The following is a 15481-nucleotide window of genomic DNA, read 5'->3' on the forward strand; positions in this document are numbered from 1 at the left end:
AATAATACATGAGAAAAATTTGTCTAAAAAACTACATATGAAAATCACTCACAGTAGTGCTGCTACAGCACCACATTATCACATGTCAAACAGAAAAACAGCACAATTTCTGTCTGGAAGTCCTTTACATTCGAAGCAGAAGAATTTCACGGTACAGTTTTCAAAAACATGGTTATTATAATAAAATTAAGAGAGGCTTTAGTTAGTGTCTCTTTTATAGCATAAAGGAGTTAGACAAACTCATGTATGCCTTGAAAGCACAATCATGTGACCAATCGTAATTAGTTAGATGTGAGCTGTAATTGTTTTAACTTGTAGTGCCACCAATTTGTAAGACGAGATGAAATGGTGATGGGAATAATCTCTTTTTAGAACAACATCCTATACAGTTCCAATAAAGGAATAGAGGCTTTGCATTCATTCTCCGATTGTAATCAGAAAGTCTATAAATGGCCATCCGAGCTTCTGTTCATTTTCTAACTGGTGCATGCAGTGTGGGATCGTGACAGAAACTTCTAATGTACGGCAGTAGTGCTAACAACAGTTGTGGTCTGTTTCAACTGAAGCAAGTTTCAATCGAAATACTGTAGCTACTTGGTCTGCTTACACCAGTGATTATATAACTTCCTCTGTCTGTTAACACAAAACTTAAATTTATTGATGTTTTCAAGGCACAAAACACATGTCCCTATTAATACGACATGTAGTGTGTTAACAAAAAAATGTGTAACAGCCAACATGGCAAAACAGCGTATTTTATTGCTGAACCCAAATATACAAATGCCAACATTCATTTGTTTTTTGCTGAATATTAATATGCAAAGGCCAACATTCATCTGTTTTTAGATGTCTATGAGTACAAACTGTAAAATTTAATGAACACAATAAAGGTATATTTGTAATATTTTTGAATTTGTAAGATTGACTACAGATAGCTTCAGTCTAGTTAATTGTCTAATTCTGGATTTGTACGCAGACTAAGTTTTAATAAACTTTAATGATTCATGCAAGACACTCTGAAAACAGTTTAAAAAAAAAAAAAGCCTTAACGTCTAGACAAATGTTTAAAAAGGGTCATATATTTGGGCAATTAAAGCACCAAAAGCAAGAGACATTTGAAATTTGAATCAAAGTTATACTTTAGTAAGTCTTTTGGCTGGCTAATAATGCAAAAATGATTTTAAAACAGCAAAAGCTGTCTGAAGGAATTTCACACAAACAACATTTCAAACGCACATTGTTAGAGAAACACCTTTAGCTCTGAGTTTTCTGAGAAGCACACAAAGCAATTGTTTCACACATAGATCAACATAAAACATTGGGTGCTATGTGCCGTGGCTGCTGTTTGCTCATGTTCGCTTTCTCAGGTGGCAATAGCTGCGTGGGGGCATCCCAATGGAAAGCATGACTGCACGGTGGGCCTGCTGCCTGGCTGTCTTCGCACAGCAGGTGGGTGGTTGGTGGTGGTCACAGTGTAATGCAATATGTGGTGGTCCTCCCAGGCGAATGCTGCTGTAAGTGCATCATCTACATGAAAGTTTTCAGCACCACAATCAGCTGGGGAGTGATCAGATGATGCTGGTACCTCACTTTCATCCATCTCCAGATCACTTGTATCAAACTCAGAGTCTGACAAGTCTGAGTCCTATTCAACGAAATTACGTAAAACGTCCATGGAGTATTTTGCTTTGAACATTCGCTTTGGTTTCTCGCCAGATGTCGATGCCATTTTAGAGGTGTTTTGCCATTTGCTACTCATGCAAGCATAGGGAATCGAGGTCAATTCAACAAAGCTATGTAACTATCCTTCTAGCAAAGAGAGTCAAACTAAAAACGCAAGGAGTTTGTCGCAGCTTACAGGGATTGTGTTAAAAATGCTTTAGATGCCTCGCATTTTTATGCAATCTTTTTGTTCAACCCACTGAATTAAAGCTGAAAGTCTGCACTTCAACTGCATCTGAGTTGTTTCATTTAAAATTCATTGTGGTAATGTACAGAATCAAAATTAGAAAAACGTTGTCTGTCCAAATATTTATGGACCTGTCTGTATGTCTGTGTATAAAAAAAAATATATATATATATATATATATATATATATATATATATATATATATATATATATATATATATATACACACATACATACACACACATATATACATATACACACACGTTTGTATGTCAGTCCACTTTTCACAAGAGAACTACTTAACAGATTTAGATCGGGTTTTTCAATTTGCTTGAACATTCTGGTTGATTTTACGACTCCTTCTTATTGTATCATAGTTCACAAGCGTCAACGATTTATTTGGACAAATCCGAGAAAGAGGCTGCCGGACGGATCTCAGGAGTAGGGAGCCAGGCGGGGCAGTTGCCATCCTCACTCACGCACCAGCCTCTGATCGAAATGATCTACCTCTTGCCACGTGTTGCAGCGTACCTCGCCTCCGTTTAGCTAATGATACCTGCTTGTTCAGCAGACATTATCATCTAGAGATTGTGATCTCTCTCTCAAAAATGTCAAAAGTTACTCTTTAACAGCTACGTGTGTTTTAAGGGGTAGCTGCTCATTGGCACAGATATCACACCACGGCTCTTCTCCCCTAGTGGGTGACACAGTCCCGTCAGAGCTGAACACAATCAGATACAGTATCAACGTTTGACATTGGAACATACCTACCTTCCGCTTGGCTAGAGATACCTTGCCAACTTTTTACATTTTTAGCAAAGAGATCACAACTACATTCTCGCATCAGATAGCAAAACCAAAAATATTGTATATCAAGAGGCAATCAGATAGGAAAGCTATTAATATCCATTTTTCTTAATACAATTTTTTTTAGGGGTAACCGGCTAGTTTTATAAAAACTAAATACCCCAAAATCTACAGGTTAGATTGAAATTTGGGGATATTATAGAAAAACAAAAGTAGTCCTGTGTTTTTTAAATTTGTCGATAATAATGCAGTAGCAAGTGAGGTATTCTTAGACACTGCATCTTTTTTTTTGCTCAGCGGTGAAAAGTGATCAAGCAAAAATAAATGGGACTGACACCTTATGTAAGCATAGGCCAAAGTGGAAGTTTCATGAAGCTCAAAGAAGAAGTGCTTAGCAAGTTGCATTCATGGGTTCATGAAGTACTCCCTAGTGTGTCAGCATCTTTTGATGCGATATGAAATACAAACAAATTCGATGGAGATTGGAGGGGTATGGTTGGCCCCCTTAGAGATTAGATCTTGTTAATATACAGTACAAATACTTCAACAAGGGCCCTTGGTGGTGAAATATACTCAATATTGTGGAGAACTGAAGTGTCCAATTGGAGGTCAGACCACGATGTGCAGCTTGTGCGAGTCTGCAGCAGTCCACACCCAGTATTCCAAGGTCCTATTTTGTCCTTCAAGGAATAGCTTTCTTACTGCAATACACCCTGTTAAACCTGCAGTACAAAGTCTTCTCTTCATAGTAGAAACAGACTTGCTTTATTTGACCACTGTTAAGCTGTGTTTGAAGTTGTTGTGCTGCAAGGTACCTACAATACAAGCTGGTGAACCTCAAAAACTTATCTTCTGATTGGGTTGTGACTTTGGATGTGCCAGATCTCTTCCTATCAGTAACAGTAATAATGCTCTGTCTTATTTCATAACTGCCATTTACTTGCCATTGTCAAGAGGGTTTTCATGTAATCAACAGAAGTTGGGACACCTGTGCAAATTGTTTGCTTCAACTTGCAAGGCTTAATTTACTAATTGTTGCAGAACATCGGTAGGTTGTAACCTATTAGTTGTTCCCTACTAACCTAACCTTTAAATTCAAACCTCTGCCAATTTACTGCTTACCTTTTCTCCATTTTAGGTAATTCATTGCATTTCAACTGATTAAATAAAAAAAAAAACTGGAAAAACTGAGATGTTCTAAAACAGTTATGTATAACGCACTCAGATTAGGTATATCTTACATAACGACATGGACAACAGTTTATACTAATATCAATAAAGACTTTTATGCTCTATCTTACCAAACTAAACAGCACCTGTACCATTAAGTGTAGCTCAACCACATGCATCTGTGCATAAAATATGACTACAGGGAAATTGACTTATTTGGCCTATACCTTTATCCAAGACAACTTATAACAATTCAGATACAATTGGTTACATTTCTTTTGTATTTTCAACTGGAGTACCGGCAGGTGAAATGGCTTGCTCATGGTCACTATTGGGATCTGAACACACAACCCTCAGTGTTTGAAGTCCAAGCCTAAACCACTCCACTATACAACACTACCTGCATAGTGACATGCATCTTAAGTACTGCCCCATGGAACTCAAGACACATTTTTTTGCTTAATGTTTTTTTGTGTCTGAGAAAAGATATCTACTCTACTTTATTTCTTAATATTTATATTATGCTGGTTTATTAAATATACTTAGTATTTTCAATACATTGCAAAATTCACAGTTAACCACATAAATGTTAAATTAATTATGCTGTTGATTATTGTGTCAGTTAAAATCATACATAAAATTTGCACTCATCTCATAATTTTTAATCCACTTATCCTGGTTAGGAGCATAATTCTGTTAAAGCCAAATCACAGCAATCATTGGGTGCAGCGTGGGGACAACACCTGGACAGAGCACCAGATCACTACGGGGTGAACACACACACACACACATTATGACCAATTTAGCAACACCAGTTTACACTTGCCATGTGTTTGGACTGTGGGAGGAAACCCAACCAAACATGGGGAGAAAAAGCAAATTGTGCAGGAGCACCTGGGATACAAACCCTGCTCTCCTTACTACAAGGCAGCAGTACTAGCACTGTGCCATCATGTCACTCTCAGTTAGGAGATTTGTTTTTACTAATTAACAATGTATAAAGATATCAAAAAATATATTAAATTTACCTTGCACAGCTGGCCCTTGCTGGTATCCTAAAACAGGCCCATTGTATGGTGCATATTGGGTTGGCGTTCCTCCAGTAAGGGGCTGCCCACTGTAGCCTGACTGGTGGTAACCTGGGAATACAGGCTGAGACTGACCATGAGTAGAGGACATATGCGTCTGCTGGTTAACATTCATTCTGAGCTCATTACTGAAGTACACAAACCTAGAGAAAGAAGGAAGCATGTATGTTAAAATCTTCACCACTCACTACTTTGCATAAAAAGATGCAATATATTTCAGTATAAACTGAATTTATAGAAAGAGTACCTAGAAAAGATTATGCTTATTCAAGTGTTATTTCAAGATAAACTAACATTTTATTCACATTCATCTGTAAAAGTTGGCTTTTAACTGTCTTCACCAAAAATATTAACTTGTGTATGTATAAAGTAATAAATAACTAATATGGTTATGTCTATCAGTAATCATTCAGTGAAGAAGGGTTATAAGTGATACAGGCCTTTACTATTAATTACTTGAAGCAAAATGCTTTTTGGGCATTTCAAGGCAGAAGTCAAAATTTATTTAATAACTGACTATGATTAGGACAATAAAGGTTATGTTCACTTAGCAATTTCTATTTAATTCCTATTGGAAAGCTAAAGTATTACCTAGCAGCTATAAAAAAAAAAAAAGACATAACTTTCTATAGCCCACAAATTATGGTGTTCAAATGCATTTTCAGCGAATAAACCATTTGTTCTGATATAACATCCGCTCAGCTACGCTGCAGTTGCAACTTCAAGTGAAAGGATTTTTTTTTTTTTTTTAATTATTAAAGGAAGTGAAAGGAGGTTTGCTGGTGCGTACTTTGTGCCAGCATTATCTAAAAGCATGATGTTTACTGCAAAGTGCTGGAATTTCATTAGTAAAGTATTGTTAAAAAGTATGGTGGAAAAATTGATTTGTTTGACTTCAGGCTGCCTGTAAAAGCTAAGTATTCAAACCCTTTTTGAAACTGCATTTCTGCAAAAAGGTTTTACCACTGCTTAGTACTTCAATCTGAAGAAAACCATCTGTGTGGTTATTTTGCCTCAGGAAGCACACTTTTAACAAAACCTTTTCACTTTTTTTTGTTTAAGCAGAAATAAAAAACAATACTTGGTATGTTTTTTTCCATTAAATGGTACACGAATTTAAACAGTGACACAATTTTCATAATTTTGGCTCTGTACACCACCACAATGGATTTGAAAAAATGCAATCAAGATGTGATTGAAGTGTTGACTTTCAGCTTTAATTCAAGGGGCTAAACAAAAATATTGTATGAGCTGTTTAGAAAACACGGACATTTTTATACAGTCCTATTTTCGGGGACTCAAAAGAATTTGGATAAACTAACACAATCAAATATGTTAATTTTCAATATTTGGTTGAAGAATCCTTTACAGTCAATGACTGCCTGAAGTCTGGAACCCATGGCCATCTGCAAGTGCTGGGTGTCCACCCTGCTGATGCTTTGCCAGGCATTTACTGCAGCATTTTTCAGTTGCTGCTTGTTCGTTGGACTTTCTGAAATCAGTTTTATCTTCAGCAAGTGAAATGCATGCCCAGTTGGGATGAAGTCAGCTGATTGACTGACTAGGCAGTTGAATAATATTCCACTTCTTTGCCTTGAAAAGCACTTGGTTGCTTTCACAATGTGTTTGCTAATTGTCACTCTGTACTGTGAAGCGTTGTCCTGTCAGTTTTGCAGCACCTGGTTGAATCTGAGCAGCAACCATTGCCATATACTTCAGAATTCATCCTGTTATATCTGCCAGCAGTCATATCATCAATAAACAATAGTGACAAACTCCCACTGGCAGTCAAGCATGACCGTATGCAGTAACACTGCTTCTACCATGTTTCAGAGATGATGAGGTACTCATTGGATCATATGCCACTTTTTCTCTTCTCTTTCCAACATTCTGGTGTATACTGATCTTAGTTTCCTTTGCCCAATGAAAATTGTTCCAGAATTGATCAGGCTTTTAAAAAATGTTTTCTGGCAAAGTCCAATCTGTCCTTCCTATGCTTGAGGATTACCAGTGGTTTGCACCTTGTGGTAAACCCTCTGTCTTTACTTTCGTGAAGTCTTCTCATGATTACAGACATTGGCAATAATAGGTCTAACTCCCAGAGAGTAATCTTGGTTTGGCTAAATATTGTGAAGGGGTTCTTCTTCACCAAGGACAGAATTCTGCAATCATCCAGAACAGTTGTTTCCAAATTCACTAGCAAGTTCCTTCTTTTTAAGAAAGTAACAAATGGTTGATTTGACCACTCCTTGTGTTCCCACTACCTCTCTAAAGTGTTTGTTTTGTTTTCTCAGCCTAATGATAGACTGTTTTTATTGCATGGACAGCTCTTTGGATTCATATTGAGAGTTCACAGTGACAGTTTCCAAATGCAAATTCCACACTTGGAATCAATTCCAGGCCTTTACCTGCTTAATAGTTAATGAAATAATAAAAGGAACTGCTCCCACCTGGCTATGGAACAGCTTCTCAGTCAAATGTCCATATACATTTGAGCCCCTGGAAATGAGGGTGCTATGCAGAAAAATGGCTATCATTCCTAAACAGCTCATACAATATCATATACAAAAAAACCCACATAATGATTGCTTCATTTTTAAATCTAATGTGGTGGTGGGTTTACAGAGCCGAAATTATGAAAATTGTGTCACTGCCCAGATACTTATGGACCTGACTGGATTTAAGATTGGTACTATGTTACAATGTGGACAAACCATGCAGTCAGAACAATCTACAACACCAGTAGTACAACAAAAATACACCTCAGAAATTGTTTTGGTTTCCAAATTGCTCCACTAAGAAAAAAAATCTACTAAAAAAATGTACTTTATTATTATAAAAGTCAACAATTTAGAAAAACAGGAATTCAAATAGAAAATAAAACCATTATATAATAACACAAACTATTTTTATGATGTAATGGGCTGACACATTAAATAAGAACAAAAATACTTGTTTAATTTTTCAGTATTAAATCAAGGAAACAAATACAGCACTTATCTTATGGAACAGAATTTATCTATTAACATAAAATAATCATTCAACAACATTAAATCACTCCCTCTTATGAAATTTTTGCATTTTAGTTATGATAATGAAGATTACTCATGCTGATAATTAAGGATACTATGGCAATGTGATACTATGTGAATTTCCCCTTGGGATTAATAAAGTCTAATAAAATCTATCTATCTATCAAATAAGATTTGACTGGTAACCATAAATTGGTCAATTCTGCATATGTCTATAGTAGACTAGCACCCCGTCTGGGGCTCCTATTTTGCACTCTGGGCTACTAGAACAGGTTCTGGCTCACAATAACTATTAGCAGTTCTGGGTGATATGGAACAAAAATAATAATAATAATAATAATAATAATGAGTATTTTTAACCATTCTGCCAACATATGATATATAGCCTAATAATTATTTTCATAAAGGGTTTGTAAATACCCTTTATTTAATATAACCTAATGTGCAAAGAATATTAAAAATATAGTAGCCTAATGGTTCCAAAGCAACACACGCACAAATTTACTGTATTTCGTATCTTTGTGCCACCAAAGGTCAAAACTGTCACATACATTTGCGTCTTTTTACTAATATGTAATACATTTTTTTTTTTTAAGTGTAACCCTCCTATTTTAAAATGGTTTTATTTATAGCTTATTCAAACAGCAAAAACTTAAATTTACTTCTTTATGTTTTCTCTAAAACAGTGCAAATATTTGGTCAATACAAGTTTAGGTTAACATGTATTCTCTGTCTCTCTCTGACACAAACACAGGCACACTCACTTCCAATATGGTTTTTAGAGAGCTTCCTTGCTAAAACACTTGATAAGCTGTATTTGCAGTTAACGATCTGAAGCAGCCATTTGCTGACAAGAACTGTGTTATTGGCTGAACGATGCAAAACAAGGACAGTTATTTCTTCCCATTTAACAACTGTTGGTACAACACTGCATTCCCCAAGGGAAAGAAACTACTAGCTTGGCTTGAACAAGGACAGGGGTGGTGTTCACAACAGAAAAAAAGGTCTATGAAATTAGATGCATTGCAGGTTACTGTTTGAGCTGATGAAACAGTCATGCTGCCCAATTTAGTAGAAATATTTTTGGGAATAGTTTATAAAATAATTTCATATGCAACATATAATGTAGCGATGAGGAATAAGAAACTTAGGTGTTTTGAACATCACAAATAGAAAAGAAGCTTGTCCATCCGATATCTTATGTTTTATGTACCATGACAGAATGGAAAATGAAAAAAGGGCCAGAGACTGTAGCCAATCATAAAAAGGGGAGCTGGAAGGTCAGAACTCAGTTGGTAAATGTAATATGCTCAATGACTTAAAGTTGTTAAACTTTCATGGTTCCTTGACAATAACAACTGCAGTCAGCAAGTCTGACATACCTCACAACAATAAGTCACATAATGTTAATTAGTATGAGGCCACCACCGTGGATCTACGGATGGCTACTGCAGGAGGCTGGGTGCAGAAATTGAAAAGAGTACCCAGAGGGAGACATCTAAATTTTAATACTCCAAACATACCTTAGTGAATGCCTAAAGCCCAACAAATGAGCCGATTAGTTTTTGGCTGGAATATATTGCAACACAGTACTTTGTTTTACAAGCAGACAATTTTATGAAGTGGCCATGCTATTTGACAAGTTGTTGCATTTTTTATAGGCCATCCTAAATGTGGAAAGCAAACATTTTCAAAAAGACGTGCATTAGATAAGAATATAACATACACCTGATCTGTGACATTCAAGGGAAATATAACAAATCAATTAGTATAACAAGGTAGTGATGGCGAGTGTATACTTTACACCGTGCAAAGATACTGCCCAGAAATATAACCAACAATAAAAAACAGGCTTGTTAGGATGATGAAGACAACTTTATTAATTTGTTCTCTTCTATTGGGAACATTCCACAAAATGTTTATAAAAATATAGTGTACTATAGTTGACAAACCTTACTTACACGTGTGAAAAATATTGCCATTAGGCCAGACATGGGGAGAAGACAAATGAAATTAAATAGGCTTAGGAGTGTCGTATGATGATAGACAATAGGAAGGACATAAGCTGTGGACTAATGTGGAAGTTAATCATTTGCTCAAGAGAAACTCTTACACTACACAATAGTGCACTACAGATGCAAGCTTGTGTTCGGAGGGCAAGCACTATTAATGAGAGCGATAGTGAAGAAATTCTAATACATATTTATTAATTGACTTTTTGTTAAACTCAATTACCAGTGCTTAAAATGCTCATAGTATACTTAAGAGCAAGACATATGAGCATGCAGTTCAAAAAAAGTTGGAATTTTATCATAATACTGAATAAATCAAAGTACTTAAGTTTTTTTTTATTAATAATGTAAAAATAGTAACCAATTAACTGTAAGGACTTGCTAAAATAAATTGCCTTTTAAAATTTGCTTGAATGATGTTACAATTAAAGGGATTTATTTAGTAAAATTATATCATGGTAAGACAGAAATTGATACAAATACACTTTAAATAAAAAAAAAAAAACAAAAATAAAAAACTCATGTTGAGAGAAAAAAGGCAAATGCTAAATGTTCCTCAAATCTGGTTACTAAAAAGCAGTAATGGCTGCAGCTTTTTGTCCAAACCAATTAATTCATTTAGGTTCTCTTTCTTAATATGCTGGGCTCTTAAATGCTTCTTTTTCTTAAGAAACTCAAAACGAGTGTCAAATATTAAGGCAGCAAACAGTGCACTGGCTAATGAGATAGCATATGCATGTATGTGCACTTCAGAAATATATGGAAAAACTTGGGAGTTTAAGTACTCATCCATTTAAGTTTTCAAAACAGTTATTCTGTGTATATATTATATACTAGCAAAATACCCGTGCTTCACAGCGGCGAAGTATTGCATTAAAATTTTTATTAAGAAGAAAATTAAACCTTTTTAAACTGAGGGAAAATATGCCAATAATTATTTGTTAAGGATCTCTTTGTATACCATGTTGTCATTTCGGCCCCCCAGTTGTAACATGACCAAGCTGTGCGCTGAGCTTACTCTTGAGCATGCAACTTACAGTTGGCCATGTGAACAGTAATCTTGACTCAAATCTCACAGCTTGGATTGCTGCTGTCATAATCGGTTTCATGGTTTGTTTCAATTACGACAGTATTTGCAGGACTTGACTTGCAAGAGACATTCAGCATCTGTGAAGCGTTGTAAGCACACAGCCGGTTTCATCGATAAAATCACATCCAGCTTTTGAGAGTTTAAACATTCATAAACATCAAAGTGTCCACTACTGAAATCGTCACCTGTGAATCTAAGATGTTTAAGAGGCATTGGCGGTTGTCGAAAGGTGTAAAATATTTGACCATTTCGATACACTTGAAAGCGACAACCGAACAATTCAGCGGGAGCCATCAACTCACATGCAGAACCATAGGTGAAGGGCTTAAGCATTTCACTCTTATAGTGCTCTTGTGTAGTATAATTATCTCCTGTACCGTCATCAGTCCATACCTTGAACCTGTCCCAGTCATTCAATGCATAAGACAGAATGTTCCTCCGGATATCAAGAGTGAGACTGATATGGCCATGCAATATGTAACAAAGAGAATTGAAAAGTTGGTGCCATCTCCGGGCATGGAAACCACTTGGTAAATGACAGTTCTTTGATCGATAGTGATCATCTCGATAGACATGGTAATGGGGGTTGGAATGATAAACGAAATGGGTACCCGAGCAATGTAAAGTAAGTGTAAAATACCTATACAATAACTATAATTGTAATAAACAAACAATAAAACAGCGGAGAAGCCGTGGATTAAACAAAAAGACTGTAGTTATCAGTAGGGAGACGTGAATCCCATGGCGAAGCAAGGAAGGGAATGTAGAGACTGGAGCGACGGACGGTCTTATATAGGCAGGCAGCCAACAATGTGGGAGGCGTTGGGATTGGGGACCCAATGCCACCTCACACGGTGACCGAGGTGCAGGCTATGGACGTATATATGTACGTAAGTAGGATTCAGTTAGCGTTGGGAACCCGTGTACCAAATTTCTTGAAGATGGGCCCATAATTAACAAAGACTGTTGAAAAGTTCAATATGCCGACAGTGGCATCATACCACCAAAATAAGTAAGTACATCGGTTTTCGGTTAGCGCAGGGAAGCCACCTACCAAATTTTGTGAAGATGGGGCCATAAATAAGAAAGTTCAACATTTTTTCATTGTTTTGATGGCCACCACGTGGATGCAGACACACTAGCATGGCTGATGAAGACGAGGCAACACCAGGTAGCTCCACACAGAAGGACCTTGTTCCTAAACGAGGGGCTACCTCTGTAGTATGGAGATGGTTTGGATTTGAAAAGTCTGACACGGACCAGAAAGCGGTACTGTGCAAATTATGCTGCAAACCGATCGCTACCACAGACTCCAACACGACAAACCTCTTCTACACCTCCGCAAAAAGCACATATATACACATATATATATATACACTAGCAAAATACCCGCGCTTCGCAGCGGAGAAGTAGTGTGTTAAAGAAGCAATGAAAAAGAAAAGGAAACATTTTGAAAATAACGTAACATGATTGTCAATGTAATTGTTTTGTCACTGTTGTGAGTGATGAGTGTTGTTGTCATATATATATATATATATATATATATATTTACACACACATACATAAACATATATATATATATACATATCTATACATATACATATACATATATATATATATATATATATCTACATATATACACATACATATACACACACACATACATACATACACACACAAATACATATATATATACATACATACACACACAAATACATATATATATACATACATACACACTGTGGAAGACTGCCGGCTTCCGAGGCCGGTCCGCACCCCCAGGCCGACAGGAGGAGCTCTCCAGACAGCGGGATCGTGCTCGAGGTCCAGCAGGGCCTTATGGACTCTGTGGTGTTTATTCACAGCCCTGCTGGATACCTTGGGCCACCAGGAGTCGCTGTGGGGACTTATCGGCTCTGTTGTGCCTTATGACCGGGAGTACGCCACGGTCACGTGACAGGAAGGTATGGCGTGCTCCCGGGTTGAAGTAATGGACTGATTGCCCTGACCCGGAAGGAATAGGGAACTGTGGACTGCTGGGACAGGAACACCTCCGGGTCAGGGGCTATAAAAGGACGCTGCCTCAGTCCAGACACTGAGCTGTGCTGGGTGGGAGAGGAGCAAAGTGTCTGGGCGAGGAGGAGAGGTTATTGTGTGGATAGTGTTTATTAGAGTGTGTTTATTTATAGTGTGGAAGGTGCTTGGTGCACTGTGGGAAAAATAAAAAGGTCTTGGACTGTTACCTGGTGTCAGGAGTGTACCTGAGGGTTCGAGGGTGCACTACTGCCCCCTACTGCCACACTGGCGTGGCAGCAGGATTCTCTGGCCGTCTGTTGGCAGAGGACCTGCATTACAAACAAATTTTGTGTGGGCAGACAACCCTCGGGGGATTCCCCATCTTTTCACGGAGGTGCAAACACCACCCGCTACCGAAAAAGCTGCAACTGTGCGCCATCCCGTTCTGCAGGACTATGGGAAAGAAAACAGGAAAAGAAGCTCAGTCCCAGCCGCCTGCAGGGGCATGACGGACGCCGCGATGTCCTGGACCCTCCTGACGGGAGCGAGGAAGACAAAGCGCTGATCCGGGCCAAACAAGCCCGGGCCGCGAAGGACCCGGCACACGGACAAATCCCGGGCGCAGCGTACTCCTTAGACGGTCCGGGGTGCCGCATTCCGTTCACGAGGCGGCTGCAGGTAAACCGCCCGCGTCCGTCTTTGTTGTTTTCCTATTTTGCAGGCGCCCGCCGGGAGGATTGCAGCGGCGTCTTGGATGACGGCCTCATGCCTCGCAAAATGGCCGCGGCTCCCAGAAGGCAAGTCGCGGTGAAAGGCGGCTAGAGACAGCCGCGGTTGGGGACAACAGACTAGTCACCCGCGGGGGGTGTCGGGACGGTGGAGGAAATCCGAGTCCGCCGGCGAGGCCGGTCGCCCCTAACGGGTCGAGCCTCCTCGAAAGGAGAGGGAAGGCGGGCGAAGCGCCGCCGAAAGAAAAAGCCGCCGACAAAGAGGGACGGGTTGTGGCTGGCGAGTCTGCCGCGGTAAAGGAGAAGGCAGATCGCAGCCGGCTTGTAGTAGCCAGCCGTCCCTCTGAGGACTCCAACTCCCAGGAGCCTTTGCGCGACCCAGCGGAACACGTGCCTGGAGGCGACGTGCTCATTGGTTCCCGGCCGGAGGGTAAGCGAAATGCGGAAGCGCAAACAACTCCGGCCGTAAACATTAACTGTCTGGACTTACGGGGGCTCGAGGAATACCTCGCACCCCTACGGTGTTTCTTACAGGACTTACAACAGCTGAAGGCGTGTGGAGGACTTGGGGCGGCTGCAGCCCGTTAAAGGGTCTACAGGACTACGTGCAGCGGCTGGGCGGGAACCTCGGAGATGATCGATGCGGGAGTACAGGTGAGTCCCTCCCGTGTCGTAGAGTGTAAGGGGACACAGTGCGATCGGGCACCGCTGAGAATGAGTAGCGCGTGTCAAAGCACTGTGTGCCCGACAAGGGACTGGGGCATGATGACCGAATGGTCGGGGACTGGAGCAAACGGCCCGGGCATGCGGCGTGGCGTGGCTTTCGAGCAGTACGGCTCCGGGACCCGACCGGTCTCAAGTGCGGGTTAACGCCGGTGATAGGAGTGCGGGGAAGCGCCGCTTCGTGCGGTGCAGCTGGTTGGTGCTGTACATCGGGGCGAAGTCGGTACTAATGACGCCGGAACCTAATAAGCGTAGGGCAACGGGTGTGCAGACAGCAAAGAGGCTCTCTCCTTTCCATAGAGAGCCTCAGGCCGAGCGCAAGCCCAAATCAAGCGGAGATCCCCAAAAGGAAAGGTGGGTCTCCCGACAGGATGGAAAGAAGGCTTGAGGGCCGCCAGGCGGCCATGATGACTTCCCTGGCAGGTGAAGGGGCGGAGGCGACGCTGACGGAGTTCCCGAGATGTTTTGGTCCCGCAGAGGGAACAGCCAGGAGGACTCCCGGTGCTATAATTGCCGCGACCGGGCCACGAGAGGCGCCATTGTCCCCGGAGAGACAGGAAGTACACCGTCCCTCCAAGGTTCGCTCGAGGACAGGGACAACGCGTTCAAGGCCCGGATGACGCGTCCTCCTGGAGGAGGACGTCCCTTTCGGGGCCGGACGCTCCGCCCCAGAAGTCGTCACTAAGGGGGGGGAACTGTGGAAGACTGCCGGCTTCCGAGGCCGGTCCGCACCCCCAGGCCGACAGGAGGAGCTCTCCAGACAGCGGGATCGTGCTCGAGGTCCAGCAGGGCCTTATGGACTCTGTGGTGTTTATTCACAGCCCTGCTGGATACCTTGGGCGCCACCAGGAGTCGCTGTGGGGGGACTTATCGGCTCTGTTGTGCCTTATGACCGGGAGTACGCCA

The 15481-nt window shown here is 40.4% G+C and overlaps 1 protein-coding gene across 3 annotated transcripts in view; it reads right to left on the bottom strand.

Annotated features, from left to right (window-relative positions):
- Positions 1-15481, bottom strand: part of sec24c (SEC24 homolog C, COPII coat complex component) — a 91423-nt gene that overhangs the window by 44847 nt on the left and 31095 nt on the right. For all 3 annotated transcript variants that reach the window (XM_039768257.1, XM_039768265.1, XM_039768247.1), the window contains exon 2: positions 4915-5117. In XM_039768257.1, the coding sequence (XP_039624191.1) occupies positions 4915-5089 (175 nt within the window). In that variant the 5' untranslated portion in view covers positions 5090-5117. The remainder of the gene's footprint in view (positions 1-4914; positions 5118-15481) is intronic.

Source organism: Polypterus senegalus, chromosome 1 (genome assembly GCF_016835505.1).
Source record: "Polypterus senegalus isolate Bchr_013 chromosome 1, ASM1683550v1, whole genome shotgun sequence".
NCBI lineage: Eukaryota > Metazoa > Chordata > Cladistia > Polypteriformes > Polypteridae > Polypterus > Polypterus senegalus.